This window comes from Rhamphochromis sp. 'chilingali' (assembly GCF_963969265.1).
Source record: "Rhamphochromis sp. 'chilingali' genome assembly, chromosome: 2".
Lineage (NCBI taxonomy): Eukaryota > Metazoa > Chordata > Actinopteri > Cichliformes > Cichlidae > Rhamphochromis > Rhamphochromis sp. 'chilingali'.
The window spans coordinates 53,938,075-53,955,878 of NC_137930.1; the positions used below are offsets into that span (position 1 = coordinate 53,938,075).

General features: G+C 40.7%; 1 protein-coding gene across 2 annotated transcripts in view; it reads right to left on the reverse strand.

The window, feature by feature from the left end:
* Nucleotides 1–17,804, reverse strand: part of reln (reelin) — a 103,828-nt gene that overhangs the window by 48,666 nt on the left and 37,358 nt on the right. For both annotated transcript variants that reach the window (XM_080875776.1, XM_080875775.1), the window contains exon 3: nt 6,923–7,061. In XM_080875776.1, the coding sequence (XP_080731902.1) occupies nt 6,923–7,061 (139 nt within the window). The remainder of the gene's footprint in view (nt 1–6,922; nt 7,062–17,804) is intronic.

The window sequence follows — 17,804 nt, forward strand, 5'->3', positions numbered from 1 at the left end:
TCCCCAAATATCTGTATCTACATAGCCAAAATGAGATTACCTGGCCTGAATCGATCCCTATGTTCCTCAGCCAAGTGTCTACAGTTAATCTGCCACAGGCTACAGGCCAATGTGGAGCTTTAATGACGAGGAGAGCTCATTAACTACTGATTATATGTTAAAACAGACTCAAAGATTGACTTGAATAACAACAAATCAATGGAGCTGACGAATACCCGGAGAAATTAGAAGCTGGCTGAGATAGATCACCTATCAGTCCTTTGACCCTTGATCTCCGATTAGCTGTCTATCATTCTGTCTGTCAATATTACTCTGCTAGATGCTTAAGACACAGACAAATTATTATAAGGTGAAATAAAAACTCTAACTTAAATATTTCTGGATGTTAAAACATTTTTAGAGTGTGTAAAAGCAGTAGCTCACTGCAACAATACAACCATTGTTATTATTTCACATGAAGCTCCCTTAGAGCTAAGCAAATGCTCCAAAAGCACCCAAATAATGTTCTTCCCATGCAGCAGCAGACTGTGCAGTCTATACAATAGTGCACTATATATTTCACAAACTCTATGTTCTGACAGACCTGCTTACTTTGAGCAGATGGCAGTACCAACAACACCACAACACCCGGCATACAGCACAGAAACCATTCCTCTTCAATCACAGCTAACAAGACAAGAGAGAGTATGAGCTCTCTCTCTCTGCTTCACTTTGGGTTTTTTTAATTATACCTTTCACATTGCCCCTAACAATGATTTCAGTCTGTCTCCAGTCCACAAAAGAAACAACAGGTAGCAGAGATGAAGATAAGACTAAAATCTGTGTTTGCATACAAACGTCGATCTATATATACACACACACACGTGCGTGCATATAAAGCACAACAGTATGCCATGAGAGAGAGTGTGCCATTAGATCTGCAGACATCCGTTTCCTCAGGGGAACACTTTGGAAAAGGGGCCTCGCATGCAGTAATTAAAGCAATCTTCATCCCAGCAGCTGTCTGACTCCCACAGGGCCACAGTGCAAAGGACTGCAACACGCCCGTGCACACACACACACAGACACACGCACATATATACATGCATACGACACACACAAACACACATGAGCGTGCATACATATCCACATGTGCAATCTATAACATCAAAAGTTACACACAGTGCTAAGCTTTTTGTTAAATATGTTTCTCTGAAGCTATCTGTTGGAACAGATTTTAACACTCACGGACACACGAACGCACACAAACACTCACACTGATTGCCTCGAGGCTATAAGTGAAGCAAAACAGAGCAAAAGAATGAAAGCAACACACCAATGCATCTTTGCTTTTGCCAGAAGAAGCTATTAACCATTCTCACCTCTCTTAGTACAGCAAAGTAATTAGTACATTATACAACAGTGTGGACTCTCATGTCTGCAAGAAGAACAAAAGTGGGCCACGACTGTTTTGTGCAGTTGTTGAATTGTGAGTTGGAGTGCACGTGTAAAAAAAAGTTTAATCCCGACTTTCAGCATAACAGCAAGAGTTGCATTTCGACCCAGTGTTCACTTCCATATATTAATGAATTATTTTTGATGGCTTCTAGCTTGGATAGAGCTCCCTGACCTGACTGTATGTTTTGCTTAAGAAAGTTCAGCAAGCTTTTATTTCACTGTGTCCTGCTCCAAAGCAATCCCATAGCCCATAGCAATTACACTAAATAACAGTAATATTAATAATCATAGGAATATTCGGCTGTTCTTTTTTTCATACCTTGACATATTCCGTTTCTCCTCAGACAACCTTTTCTCTTGTATATATTCAGAACATTGCATATAATGATCTACATATACATTTCCATTTAAATAGGCTGAATGACCGAATGTAAGCCGAAGACACCTACGACACTAACTGAAGACAACAGACTGCTGGAAATCCAATCCATTTCTGTGTCATCACTTCTGTCTGTTCATTGAAATTGAAAATTCTGCTCCAGCGGCAAAACAAAGGCATGCAAATTTGCTTGACAAAGTAGCGTTGTTCAGCGAGGTGTAAGGGTACAAGCACTTTTGGACTGTCTGTATGCGAGTTTGTGTTCTCCCCTCCACCTCTGCTTCTTCCTTTCATCTCCTCTCCTCTTCTACACCAAGGCCTCTCCTTCTTTTTAGGTGGGAATTTACAGCCACCCAGAAAATGAGTTCTTCTGGATGCCCACGTCATTGCACTCTATCACTCCTGCTAGAGATCAGTTACCAGGAACACTCCCACAATATAGCCCATAAAACTGCTCACAGGGCCCATATTAATGCACCCGGTGGACCAGCTCCAGTTCTCTGAAGGACATGTCGCGTCTTTGCCTTTAATTTAAACACTCATGGACAACACTCGTGGAAAATAGCCCTTGTATCAATCAAGGAAGTACTGCCATGGGCAAGGGCAGGAGACTTCATTATTTACATTTTGTACAATCTAGAAAAAAAAACCCAGTTTTATATTGAAATTCACTGATCTGTAAGATCTTACCTGAATTAACAAACGGTGTTTGTTAATTTGTGTTTGAGTCAGTGAAATGTGACACATGATACAAATACAAATAACTTCTAACTAAATTCCAATACTTCAAAAAGGGTCAGTTCTTTCAAGAAAAATATTTAAATCACTTAAAAAAAAAATTACATTTAAAACAGCGAGTTCAATGTCATTTTAACGAGATTACATTGACAGCACTAAGTACATTTACCAGCCATTTCATTAGGTACAACTGTTATAGCTGCTTATTAGGACTAATACTAGGACTAAGGTGACTTTGAATGCGGTTGGCGTTGGTGTGGGTTGTTTAAAAAGTGCTGATCAACTTTTCCCACACATCTCTAAGGTTTCCATAGCATGGTTTGAAAAAGGGGCAGCACTCTGGGTGAAAAAGCCTTGCTGATGAGTAAGTTCACAGGATAATGGCCAGACTGTTTCGAGCTAGTAGGCATCAATAACTCCAGTTACCACTCGTTACAACCAAGGTATGCAGAAAAGCATCTCTTCACCCACTGCAGCGGGTGACAGTCCTGTCAGGTACAAACAGGAAACTCAGCATACAGTTCACACAGGCTCTCTAAAATTGGCCAAAGAAAAATTGGAGAAATGCTGCCCGGACCGAGGAGTCATGATTTGTACTGAAGGGTCAGAATATGGTGTAAACCACATGAATGAATGGATCCGTCCTGCCTGGTATGAACAGTTCTGGCTGGTGAGGCTGGTGTAAGGGTGGAATATTTTCTTGGCACACTTGGGACCCCTTCCTACGAACTAAGCATCACTTAAATGCAAGAGCATACATCACTATTGTTGCTGAACATGCCAATTCTCTTATGACCAAAGTGTGCTCTTTCAGCAGGATAACCCATCATGTCACAAAACTCAAATCATGATTTCACTGTACTCAAATGGCCTCCACTGTTACCAGTTTAATCCAGTAGAGCAACTATGGGATATGATGGAAGGGGGAGATTCACATCTTGGATGTGCAGCAGACAAATCTGCACCAACTGTGTGACGCTATCATGTCAATATGGACCAAAATCTCTGAGGAATGTTTAGAGTACCTTGTTAAATCTATGACCCGAATTGAGAAATGAGGCAATCTGAAGTCAAAACTGGCTCCAACCTGGTATTTGCAGAGTGCCTAATTCTAATAAAGTGGTATAAAGTGCATACTCGGACTTGAAAACAGAGCATCTGCTGGTCAGTGATGAGGCTACAATACTGTACTGAACCACCAGGACTGAAAAAAGAAGCCAGTTCTAAAGTACCAGAACTGCCCTTTGTCCAAAAGGCCACCTGATGCTGGCTTCAAAAACCAGCTAATCCCCACAGACTCATATGCAGCCCAACTAAACAGCACTAACTGGCAACTGGCTCTGGCAAAAGTCGGCAGCCTTAACCTAACAAATCTCCCATTCGTGGGACTAATAAAGGTTATCTTTATCTTTAAAAATACAACTAACTCAATAGCTACTGTATGAAGGGAATGGGTCTTTCAAAGAAATATCATACAAATAAAACATGACAGCTAACAAAATGCTAATGTTGTGGCTTCAAAATGCTGAGTCAAAAACCAATCTGCTATGTCACGACTGTCATGTTCATCTCTGATATGGTATAGACTGTTTGCAGAGCTGCTGATGTTACACCACAGAAAAGATTACGGATTCATATTGGCTATTTACAGTTTTATGGACCTATGGGACTACTGGAATTTAACTTGTAAAGAAGATGGATTCGAGATTTTTAGTGTCTAGAGAGGTTTTTATTGCAATTTTATATGACAGATGAGAGTTTCACAGGGAATGGACCATTAAGGTGACAATTTTTTGATCAATTATAGCACCAAAAGTGTCTCTGGCCTTTGCCAGAAAGGCCTTGAAACTTAAATTCCCTGAATGAAACCAGAGAAGGCAGCTCTGGAGACGAGGATATACTGCTCGAGATGGAGATGGGAGCTGCGAACTGGAACAGGGGTGCGGTAAGAGTGTTTGTCTAAATGTCTGTATGTGAGGAACAGTCTAAAGCCAGCTGGAGTGTGACTGGCTGACTTTGATAAGGTCAGCCGCAGGGGCCCTTATTGTCATACAATCATGGCCCCCTGCCAACCCCACTGTCATCCGCACTGGCACACTGCTGCTCAGTGGTTTACACTCAAATGCAAACACACAGCACACGCATGGACACACACACAAATATACTGAAAAACACGGTCCTTGTAAGCCGACACACACTCAACAGTAAATGTGTTTGTTGGCAGACAAAAAAAGCCAGTAAACCTGTTTGGCTCAGTGGATATTGTCTAAATGGCTGCTCCACTTTAGCAAATTCCCCAGCTGAATCTTTTTATGTAAGTCCGTCCACAAAAGTCTCCGTCTGATAGACGACCGCGTCCCTCCAGGAATTCATTGAGGGATTTTTTTGTGAGTACAGCCAAACTGTTTAATTTAGTTGTGTTTTTTATGAAACATTGATAGGAATTTTGTAATCCCCCTGAAATAAAATGGTTTAAAAGTGGATGACTGGTAATAAAAAAGCAAAATATCAGGCATTAACCAAGTCAAACTGCAGACTATCTATGAATTAGAAATCATAGAACGATAATGAGTTTTCCTTTTCTTTCATTTTGTTAAAGAAAAGAAAAAGCACTAAACTCTACTTCATGGAAATATAATCATTGAGATGAGAGGTGAAACGTCTTCAAGAACCTTAAAGAAGTCCTGTCGTTTACTTTCCAAGCTTGTCAGAATACCATGACCTGGATGACTGAGAACCTACACAAACATTTGCATTTACCTAATAAAAAATTATATGCAATGTAAAAATTTGTAGGTCGATTTCTCAAAGATTTTTCTAACGTGGTGCTGTGGTGACTTTGGATTTACAGGAATCCTCTCTTTTCCTCTACACTTCTCCAGCAACAGCTGCTAATTGCATTTTGACTGACTATCTGCAAGTAGCTGTAAATCACCAAGTCAAGAGAACAGGAGGGAAAGAAAGTTTGTGGTACGTTTGAAGGCAGAGAGTTGAGGAAAATGCTCAAAGGTAAGACAAGACAGTTAGAGGCGGAAAGAAAAATAGAAAAAGGAAAATTCAAGGCTGTTCTCAAACATATTTGGCTAGAGCTCTTTCCACCTACACCAATCAAACAACCTGCAGTGTCCAGGGAAACAGACTGAGTACTATTTACAACATCACCAATCCAGTGGCCCTGAGCTGCTGTGTAATGCTCCAGATTTGTTGCAATGGGTTATAAATCTCAATAAAGCTTCCAATAAATAATATGCCCTTATGTAAAATCGTAGAAGAGGAACATCATGTTATTTTTTGGGGGCAAAAAATCTTAGGATATGTTTGCGTATCTTTACTATCTGCAACACACCCATCCTCCCGGGATGGGTGGATCTGATGAGCCAGTCGAACGTTTTCCGATGAGAAATGGTCACACTGAATTAGAGGACGGAGGTATTTCCGTGAATTCTCAGCAAGGCACACATCGCACCTGCCAATGCACAGGTCACGTTGAGCAAGGCAATTAGGATATAAACACATACTATGTCCCCAGTTTAACCTTTTTCCAGTCACCGTGCAGGCTTTCTCTGACAGGATGGCCTTTTAACAGCCTTTCTGTGGTTCAGAGAGAGCAACACCCATGATGTCATCTGATAAACCTCTCCCGAGCTTTGTGGGGCAACACAACACTAACAGATAGTTATAGCTTATATTTGGGTTAGATACATATATAAAGTCAATATAGTGCCAAAATATTATCTACATGCACACGAGTAAAGAAACGGTGCACGCTACTCAAACAGCTCACATGAGTATTATTATTCTTACTGCACCTCTGTACACATTATCTCTGCTAATGCTTTAATCGACAGAGGAATCTGAAGTTTGGTATTTTAAAATAAGACGTGATGATCTTCTCTTCTGCGATAGAGACCGTGATTTACAAAAGAAACGAATGTATTCAATACTTGGAGATCATAAACTTATCAGGAAAGTGTTAACTGAAGTCATGGATCAAAGAAGCTCTATGGTCATTTTCCTGACTTTTATACACTTTAACTTTACTTTAGATACACAGAGGCACCATTCTCACTAACCAAATCCCACTTTAACATCTCATCAACACATAAAACCCAGCCAAGCGCAACTTTCCTTGGTGAAACAGTGGTGCTCGATATTAATTACTTTCCTCTAATAGTAGAGGAAGCCTAACCTTGTGCAGTAATCCATGCATGTTTGCTTTCTCAGAACATCTTTGGTATTTAAAATCTATTGCGCTTAAAGAAAATGCATGCAAACGTGTGATTTTTATAAAATATAAATTCAAAAATTAAACACAAGCATGGTTGGATCACATCACCTGCCATTTCTGTCTCAAAACATATGACTTACAGGAAATTGACACAGCCAGTCCCAGGTGGTGGGGCGATCCAGACAAAGCTGAAGCTCGTAGAGGGTTGGTGGCTGACGTGGGAAGCCACCACACTGCAGACAAACTGGGTTCCACCAAACTGACGATCTGGCATCACACCTGCGGCACAGAAGACAAGCAAGACACATGAGGAGACATGAGGACTAGCAGTGAAGGTTCATCTGATGTTTTTTTTTTTTTTTAAATTGTTTCCTTTCAGCTTGCAATTTAAAGGCTGCAAAAATTGCTGCAGTTTTCTATGGTTGAATTATTTCCTGTTTTATAGGTACCAGCTGGTTTCCATTTGTTTTTCCCGCTGTACTAAAACTTAGCTTATCCACTCACGAAAACAGAAAAAGGAACTTGCAAAGCCATAAATGTCATGTCTGCTTTTATGTTGGCAAAATTGACATTGCATCCATTAGCTAATCTGTCGAGCAGCCTTACTCAAAGACAAAAGATTACAAGAGAACAGATGTGGTGTCCAGGATTACATTTAATTCGTGGCCTTCTGCATTACAATGCTTTTTGGTAGCTAACGCTCGTCAGCTAATCCTCAGTTAATCCACACTGAGATGCATTATTGCACACTCACACTTACTTTTACTACAATGTTAACAATGTCGCTGTGATGAACCGAGGTTTTAAGAAGCGAGCCCGTCCAGGCTGCTTTTATATTGTAATGAAATGAAATAAAAATAGATAAAAATAAAATCACAATAACGAAGGACACTGAATTTTCTGTTTTGTCTTATACAAAGCACTGCTATAAAATCCAAATGCTGCATTAATATTTGCACAGAAAGCACATTCAAAGAGTGCAAGAGAGATTCTTAATAAATTCTTATAGCACAAACACTGAAGACAGAGCCACAAGCAATCGTGTAATATAAGAGACTATCAGTGGTGGAAAAAATCTTGTGCTCTTTTATGCTTCAGTTTTTTTCTGTGCTTTCTATGTTCTCCTGTCTTTGCCTTTATGCATTTCAGCATTGGCAATTTAAAGGTTTGTTTTTACTTCTTGCCTTTGTTCCTTTTAAAATGGTTTAAAATGGAGCACTGTAACAAAAAATAATTTCCCCCAGGGATCAATAAAGTATTCTGATTCTGATTCTGATTTTCCCTCATTTCTAGGCCCTGTACTACAAAATAAGTTCAAAATACCCTTCAGCGGCCACACAAAGCTGGTTATCACCTCGCTAAGTGAACCCAGGGTTCCTTCACACTATCACATTTATATGAAAGGGGTCATTTTAAAAGCAGTGTATGAACTTTGTATGAACTTAGGCACTTTGGTCAGTACGACTGAAAAATATTTACTTTATTAATAAAGTAAATCAAGTAAAATAAAGTAAACTCTTATCAAGCAAATCTGGTAAAAATGCCAACTGTGTAAGTTTTCATCTTTTCAATACCATAACTCTATCATTAAATCATGGAAGAATCTGATGGATTATTAAGTATTTTATTAACTCTTTCACCCATAAAGAGAACATGTGACAACCTCCCCTCTACCTTTAATGACCTCAGTATATAAATATCAATAGAGGTTTTTCCAAGGGTAGCTGCATAGGTAGAGATCAGCCCCTCACTAACTTTTGACACACCCAGTTATTTTGTTCTATGGGCAGGCCTGCAAATAGAAACCACTCAGTTCAGAAAAAGCTTCATCAGTGGTCCCAGTAGGTCTTCAAAGACTAAAGAGTGAAATTAATGTTTAAAAGAGAGATTTAGTTTTAATTCTTTCAGCTTCAACCTCCATGATGTTCACCAGAATTCAAACATTCAAACAGGCTTAGTCTATGTGTAAATATCACATGAGGTCAACAAGTACAAATAGGTTTCTTGTTTTATGAAATTGCGCTGGGAGACACTTGAAAGAAGTGGAGGATCTATTGGTTTTGTGAGAGGTAAGTGTGTTAGCCTAACTATTAGCCTAAAAATGCGTCATTAGTATTATATGGATCATGATAAAACACGCCTACCATGTTTTGGGTTCCTGCAACTGTTCCATCGGGTTATTGTCTCCCCAGAAACACTTCCCTTGTGTTTTTTCCTATTTCTGTTTTCGTTTTTGCTTTCATTTGCTCCTCCACTTTTTAAGTCTCATGCTGTTTTCGTGTTGTTTTTAAACCACAATCATCCACCAGTTCTCTTTTCTGTACTTCTTTCCCTTATCATTTTTGTTCTCAACCATCTTCTTTCCTCTTTCCCTGTGAGCTGACAATCTGTGACAGTGCTCTTATTAATGAGCATCTGTGTCCAGCTATGATTGCACCGATGAAATGACATTGTGTCGCACAATCTTTGCTTTATATCACAAAGGGCAAGGGCAGGACACCACCAGACTCATCAATCATCGTATGCACATTCGGAACAGTTTAATTATCTACTGTACCTGACTTTGTAGTGTCATCTAAGAGGTGCCCAAACTGTGCTGCAATTCACAAACACACAAATGCGTTCCCCAGACAGCAATGCATTTGTCATAATATTACAACAGTAAGTCACTCTAGCACTGAGGCCACACACATTCAGTCAGTTTAAAAATGTACGTACTCTCCCATCTGGTTACAAAGATGTGCTCTAAGCGGCAGTGCTTTGGTAGCTCGCCTCTATGTATAACCTGCAAAACACAATCTCCTCTCTGCAATTATAACTTACTTCACTGAAAGTATAATCAGCAATGATTAATAACTGAGAAGCTTTAATATCCCTAGAATCAATGTGCAAATCAATAAGTAAAAATTGTGTACGTATGTGTGTGTGTGGTTGAAAATTCATTATTTGAAAAGAAATAATTCCACCCATTTCTGACAGTAATAAATCTGACCTCACATATTGCATCCATAAATATACACAATGTTGACAGCACCATAAACGTTTCTGTTTGATGAGGCCAGCTGTGTGTGTGTGTGTGTGTGTGTGTGTGTGTGTGTGTGTGTGTGTGTGTGTGTGTGTGTGTATATTTGTGCAGAGCTTCAGTTGTATCACTGCATAAAATTTATACTGAAGTGTATGTGCGCGCCATGGTACAAACAAATCTACTTATCACTGCTGTCGGTTAAAAAGCTCAGGAAAAACGCCAAGGACCGGGCATTGATTTCTGCACCCAAATGGGACATCCCAAGATTCCCCCCCACCCAAACAAGCACAGTAACATCATACTTTTCAACTTCAAACTGAACAGCCGTCAAAGCAACACCATTTACCGCGCTTTCACGTGAAAACATATTGTGCTGTTACGTGTAAGTACACGTGCTGTGTGGTCCTAATGTGTCAGATTTATGAGCTGTTCAGCAGCGCAGCCTTTAACCATGCTAAGGAGGTGCTGGTATGTAATAACAGAATGCGATTTAATCACCTCGTAAAGCTATTATTTTGAAATCACCAACAATTTCTCTGCGTAATGGGCACAATTTACTTCTGAGCACAATCATGCACACAAGGAAATAAACACACTATTAAACCTTTACTGCTGATATACAGAGGAGATGAAATTGTTCCTGTGCAGCCCTTATCCCTCTTTGACATACCTAGGGCTGCACGATTTTGCATAAAATGAGAATCACGATTTTTTGGCTTAGAATTGAGATCACGATTCTCGCACGATTTTCTTTTCCAGTATAAATATTTATTGTATACAGTATAAATTCCAGTATAATTCCAGTATAATAATTCCAGTATACAGTATAAATTCCAGTATAAATATTTCCAGTATAAATATTTATTGCACTTATTAACTGCACATCAACTTCGTAACAGTTGAGACTGAACATAAAAACAATAAATAGACATAAAAACAACAAATGTCTCACATTTTGTTGTTGCTGCAAAATGTTGTACTGCTTGAAATTCCGTCTCCACCGTTGCTCGATGCTGCGTGTATAGAGCAGGTAGTGCAACAATAGAAAAATAGTTGCGGGACGGCACTGTGTAGCGTTTGTCTAGGGTGTTGATCATTTTCCTAAATCCCTCGTTTTGCACAGTGTTGATGGGAGCCATATCTTTGGTCAGGTGATAAGTGATAGCCTCCGTACTTTCTTTGTGCCTGCGGGAGTTCGACGTGTATAGGGAAGCGCTGTATAAGGTTCCCGTTATTGATGTTTGGGTGGTTGACCGGGACGGATTTTCTCCTGTCACTTTCTAGTCATCCCTGACGTGCTCTCCGTTGTTTTTTCCCTGCTAATTTTAGCATCACACGACACAGCTTCTGTATCACGTGGTATAAGGCTCCGCCCTTGTCATTTGTTGAGCAGGAAGAGTGAGCGCTTGTTTTCATGCAGATTACGTCCCGGATCAAAATGCGGTACAATCGTCGTCTTTTTTTTTTCTTTTCTTTTTTTTTTAATCGTTGTCATTTGGAAATGAGATCGCACATAAGTATGAATCGAGATCGCGATTTTCTAACGATTAATCGTGCAGCCCTAGACACCTATACATCGTTCTGTCTTTTTAACACAAATCCAGACCAGTTTCACTGCTGATATGTGCCACATATTTACCAGCATAGCACAAGGCAGCCAAGGCAACAGGTTTCGCTCTAATTGTTCAATTTTGCTGCAGATTAAAAAAAAAAAGCTTTGATTATGACTGTTGACCCATAATTTGAGAATTCCTTGCCGATGTGCAACACAAGTCTAGCTCTTTAGCTAATAGACACTAGTAGATGGCCACAAAGACAGAAAAAGAGCAGTGAGGTGATGGGACTGAACAGCAGAGAAATCAGCGGGAGATGAAAAGACAAAACTAGCCACCATTTTCACTAAATGAAAAATGATATGCACTTGCCACTCACCACAGAGGTGTGTTTAGAAACTTACACTTCACAAACTCTTGCACTGCAACTCTGAAGTAATGAAAGAAAACACACACAGATTTCAACGCTTTAAAAAAAGGCATAACTTAATGAGAGAATGACAAAAAAAATAGAAGAAATTAAGTATGAAATAGAGCGATTGCTCTCGAAGAGCTAAAGGTACGGCTAAAGAAAAGCAGAGCACTTAGGCTATGGTGAAGATGAAAAGGCAGTCTGATGCACTCCAGGACACAGCAGCACTGGGACTTGACACCGCTCACAGAATTTCTATTCCCACTTGAAAAATACACTCAGGCATAAAAATGCAAATAACGATCTCTTATTCCTTTCATGTCTGGGTGTGGAGAGGCAGAGAAAAATCACTATTATTCGATGTGAAAATCTCAAATGTTCCAGTAAAGCAACAAGCTTTAGTGAACCTGGACAGGAAAAAATAATAGAAGTTCTGACATTCACGATTCGGTCCAGGGAAGAAGCAGAAAAACAGCACGACGGCCTCTTTCGTACCTGTGAAATGAAAATATATGAAAGAAAAAGGCCCTCCTGTGACCTTAAATTACTCTTAACTCAGCTGACCTCTGAGTTCTTTGTTAAATTAGCAGCTGGCAAATACCAAACCTGGTAGAAAAACACCTCCTTTATCGCTGATGATTCCCCTGAACTCCACGTGATAAACCCTTGATGCAGTGTTAATTAAAAAGCATCTTTTACTTTGTGATTGCGAGAAAAGATTTTGGTTGAGCGTTCTAAGCATTCTTTAAAAAAAGATTCAGGACTACTACTTTTTAGTAGAAATCATTTTATGCTTCATTAACTGTGATATTTTATTATCCGCACTGGGTGCTATTATCACGCCATCAGCTACATGCAGAACTCGCCTAATGAGCTGTAAATTTATAAGTGCATTACAAATGCCACCAGTGATGCATTAATGCTGCGCGTTAGCATCAGCAGAGTCCATCTCTAATTCAATAAGCAGCCTCAGGAGGATCTTGAAGGAATACTCCATCCACACATTGTCAGTCAAATACGCACATGCAAATACATGCGCGTTCACACGTTCAAACACATGCAGTTCTTTCACATGTAGATTGGATACTTAAGAGCTGTCGGAAGTGATTAATGGCAAGGGAAGATGACCTGCTAACTCCCACGGTATGACGGGCCAAACCTTGTTTCATAAATATGAACCCACACACACATGCACACGGGCACGCAGTTGCTTATACATGCGCTCCCGAGCGTGCCCACACACGAACTCAATCGCACACACAAAAACACAGGAAATGGGTGTGTCTGGATTTTAGGGGTCACATGTTGGTTGTTGGAATGTCACTCCGACATCCATCTCTGCTGGTAATTGTAGTGAATTTTTAAAGCCATCCATAAAAAAGAAAAAAAGAAGTGGGAAGCTGACCGCCTCTTATTTATTCATGTTCCGTCTGCCCATGTCTCCGCTAACAAAGACTTCCCCACATTTTTCCATTCTAATTTTTTTAATATGTAAACACTTCAGTTCACATCTGTGTATGTCCTATTTAAAAATCTCTCTATTTCTCACTTTGCAAAGCTGATGAGCTTTCCACAGCCAAGCTCGAAACAAGTCAAATAGATGGAGTGAGAATTCTCCCCGATGGAGCAGATGGGCAATCGGTGGCTCAGCCTGGCAGCAAGTTAACACTGTAGGACCAGCAGGAGCCGGTCGAACTGGCATTAGAGATGGTAGTTAGGCTACGTGGCAGAGTTTTGAGGATTCAAAAGGCACCATTCAAACTGAAATGCACATTTACCAAAATCCATACGCACCATTTGACATCTGGTCAGTAGCCATTTGCTGCCTAGCAGATGTCTAATGGTGTCCAACTAAGTGCTTTTTAAGATCAGTTCAAGGCAGTTAAACATGCTTTTCCTGCTATGATTGACACAAAGGCACTTGAACAACGTGTTTAAGCTGCTTCCCTGCCATCAACAGTAAATGCTGTAAACTTGTCTGGCTTGCTTACAGCGCTACAGCGCGCGCACTGTGCATTCAGAATCACAGACATGCATGCGGCTCTGTACGCTTGAACTAACAAGAAACAAGTACAATTAAAATGCATGTGTATGCACAGCAGTTTGCTTAAAGCATTAAAACCCTACAAGGCAGTGTAATGTGCTGTAAAGAGGTTATTCCATTATTTGTCTAGGGATCTTATATTTGTCGCTAAGCACTTATTTTAACAGAGAAAAGTCAGTTTCACATAAAAAGCAGAGATGAATGTTTATCACCTTGCGTATCCTCACTCTCAGACAGATAATAGCCTTGCAACCATCTTTTTACCACTGGCTCAGACTTAAAAAGCTAATGCACAGCACGCCAAATAACTTGGCGAGAAAGCCAATTAAAGGTTCATATTTCACGCAGTAATTCTAACCTGTCACAAAATTATTGGAGCATTAACATGTGTTATTAAAAGCCTGTGAATGTATGGGAATCTGTCAAAAGCTGGAATATAATACCTCTGTCAACACGTTTCAAGAGAAGGCCACACAATGGCCACATAAATGATACATCACAACAGTAGTGACAGCCTGAGTGGGGACCCCATACGCTTTGTGCTGCTGAATGATCCCATGGGATGTGTGTTTTTTTCTGTGTGTCTGATGTGGTGCATTCACCCCTTCTTCCACAGTGCCATCCTCAGCTGGTCAGTCGGACCACTGCAGGGTCTCGTGGTACATGACAACCCACTCTGCTCTGCCATTGGCCGAAAATGGCATCCATCTTTGCCTTTGCCAATCATGCTACCATGGAGACAGGTTGGCAACTTTGAGGTGGTGGCGGGGGTCCGGCACAGCGTTGCCAGGAGGAAGCTGTGTGTTAATATGGGTGGTGAAAGATGCCAGCGGCCAGGGGGAAAGAGAGTAAGAAACTCTGTGGGAAAATGTGAGGGAAAGAGGCTTGCCACATCAATGAAAGACTTTAAATGGTATTAAAGAACACCTGTGGGGTCTGCTAAGCATCAAATGTGCACTGGTGATGAAGTGCAAAGAGAGGCTTATTGTGCATGTGTTTACATTAATGTTTCCATATCCACACAGTAAAAAAATGTGTTGGAAACACCTGACCAATCTTTGCCCGTGTGCATGCGCTCATAGAGCAGTTTCGCTTTCATTTAGACTTCCATTGTATCTCACAGCATCCATCATCCATAAACTCCTGATGGCATAGCTGCACCCACCCACAAAAACACAAATCTATGGCTTGTTGTAGGAGCTGCCAGTATGGCTCCACCCAGCTGACAAAGAGAGAGAGTATTTTGCAGAAAAAAGCATACGCTCATGTGTTTACATTGTTTAACACAAATACTCAATTGCTTCTGTGAGATGCTCTACATATGCTCCTTGTGTCAAAACTGGTAACTGAAAAGTTAAAGTAAGAAGAAAATAAACATCTAATTCGTTACTTGTGCGCTCCTGGCTTCCTTGCTGTGATCAAGAGCTACAAGCCATGCAAGCATAAATGATAAATGGAGTACAGGAACACCAGTGGAGCATAATAGACCCTCCAGAACTAATGTCCCATAATTGAAATGAATGTTGTTCTGAATCAAACAAGTGTTGTGTGTTTTGGAGCCGCACCTTGTATGATAGATGAGACTTAGACTACTTTACAAAAGCCTAAAAAGCCATATTCACAGGCCCGCACAGATCATACATCAAATGCCTGTATAAGAGTATATTCCATCTACACTGCTGAATACAGTATCTGTTGGATCCAGAATGCTATGAATATTTTGATAAAAATATTTTGGTCCACTTCTCCAGCACTACTTCAATGCGATATGTCCATTCTGGGTGGTTGTTCGAATTTTGAGCAGAGCAGTCAAAAAATTTTTTGCTTTGGAGGAAGCACAGACTAAAATACTGAAATATGAGCTACATCATATTGGATCAGAAAAAAGTGTATGAGCCAAACTTTACCCAAAACCAAGATCATCAGCTGTTTCAGGCTGAGATTCAAAAGCACATAAAAAAAGTGAAACATTTTCAAGTGCTCTCTTACTTCTTTTTAGTCGTATATTTAGACATTAAAGAAGTGAATTAGATCTTCATAAAAACCTGTAATTACACAGAAAAACCACATATCTGCTAGAAGTGCTGTAGGTCCGAGTTCTGGAGGTGAAACGCCATTTTGCATGGATCTATTTTCTTTCATGTTTGACTAACCGTTTGTGTTTGTTATTACGTTGGGCTTATTTGTAGTGATGAAGCTTTATTTCAGTAAACACAAGGTTATAATTATTGATAGGAAGGACAGCCAAAACTATGATAATAAAAGCTTTCCTTTATGTTTTTAATAGAGTCAAACTTCCTAAAATGGGTTCAGTCCCAGGCTCAAGATATGTGTGTTATGTAAACTATGAAGGTGAAGTGGTGCTTCAAGCCCTAAATCAGCAACTGAAAGGCTGAGTGCTGGTGTTGTGGGGCCTGTGAAGCAGCAACCAGTGGAGGACAGCCAGCTTCGTGCCCCAGGAGAGGCTTACCACATTGGGTGGCAAAGTCACTAAACACCCCTTCCCCCAGCCCTGTAGTCTTTGAGCACCATTTTCTTCTTCCAACTCTCCATCCATACATCCATCCATCAGCAAAGCCTATGAGCAGCTGCCTTCTGTGGGTGTGTGTCATTGTAGCTTGGCAGGCACACACCACAGCTTTACCGGCAGGCGCTAGGGCTAATTTGATTTTTAATTCAACACGACTCCTCGGCTAATAGTTTGAGTTGGGGATTAATTAATCTGATTTGACTTGTGCTAATTTCTTGCACCCACGTCCCCGGTCTCCACCCGTCAGTGCAGCAAATAAACAAACCGGTGAGGCCGTGGTCTCGCAGGCCCTGCCCTGACACACATGAGAGAGATAGAGACCTGGGGCGACAGGTGAGGAGCCGACGGAAAAGTAGCGTGGTGCCTGTGCTGCCTTTGTATGCATGTGTATGTCGAGTGTGTTGTGTGTAGCTAAATGTGTTTATGGAGGAGGCTGGAGATGAGCCTGGTCTGACAGAGAAGTGCTGGGAGGCAGTGAACTAATCACAGCAACAGACTGGCTCTCGTAAGGAGGGCGAAACAAAGAGAAGGTCAGTAACTATTTTCACAGCCAAAATATGGGTCAGAGTGGATCTGGGTGAGTTCCTCACAGATAACTTGTATATAATGTAAAAGGGAAAAAAGTGGCCATGCAATAGAGCATCCCTGTTCTGTCTCTGAGGCTTTTAGAGGGTAGAGGGCCAAACCCAGGTAGGGCCCTACAGCAGGAAAAAACACACACTAAGTGTCCTCAGCTCACAGAGTCAGATTGAGCACTTCCACTCTTTCTAATACTCAAGGGAACTTTAAAAATGAATAGACCTAAGAGTGCAGCTTGGATGGCATGCACTTTGTGGGGAAGGCTTTGTAAAATCACTTCCTTTCACTTTGCACACCAATACCCACACGCTTGCAAGGTGCTAGTGGTGGCATAGAATTTAAGCAAGATAAATTTCAAAGTCAGCTTGCCTCGAACTTAAAATGACGCAAACCTTCTGCCGTTGACAGAAATGTGTCAATCGGAGCAGTCAAAGCTGTCTCTGACTTTATTCTATCTTTATTTCTCTCTCATTCGCTCTGGCATGTTACCACCCTCTCTGCATGGCAGAAAATAACATTGCTCTGCTCAAGAGAGACCACACATGGGAGAAACAGCCTACGCCTGCTGCTCTCTCCTGCAGAATAATAACAAAAAAAATAATAATAATAAAATAAAACTGCCCAACAGCTCGCACACCACTTTCAAATCTCTATCACAGAGAGTCCAGCTCCTGCTCTTCCTCATTCCTGCTCTCTTAGTCAGCCCTGGACCGGATTTACCATACAGCAAAGAAAAGAAAAAATGTTTATAAAAATACACATGAGTTCTCACATGATGAAAATATGAACGCATACACACACACACACACACACACACACACACACACACACACACACACACACACACACACACACACACACACACACACACACACACAC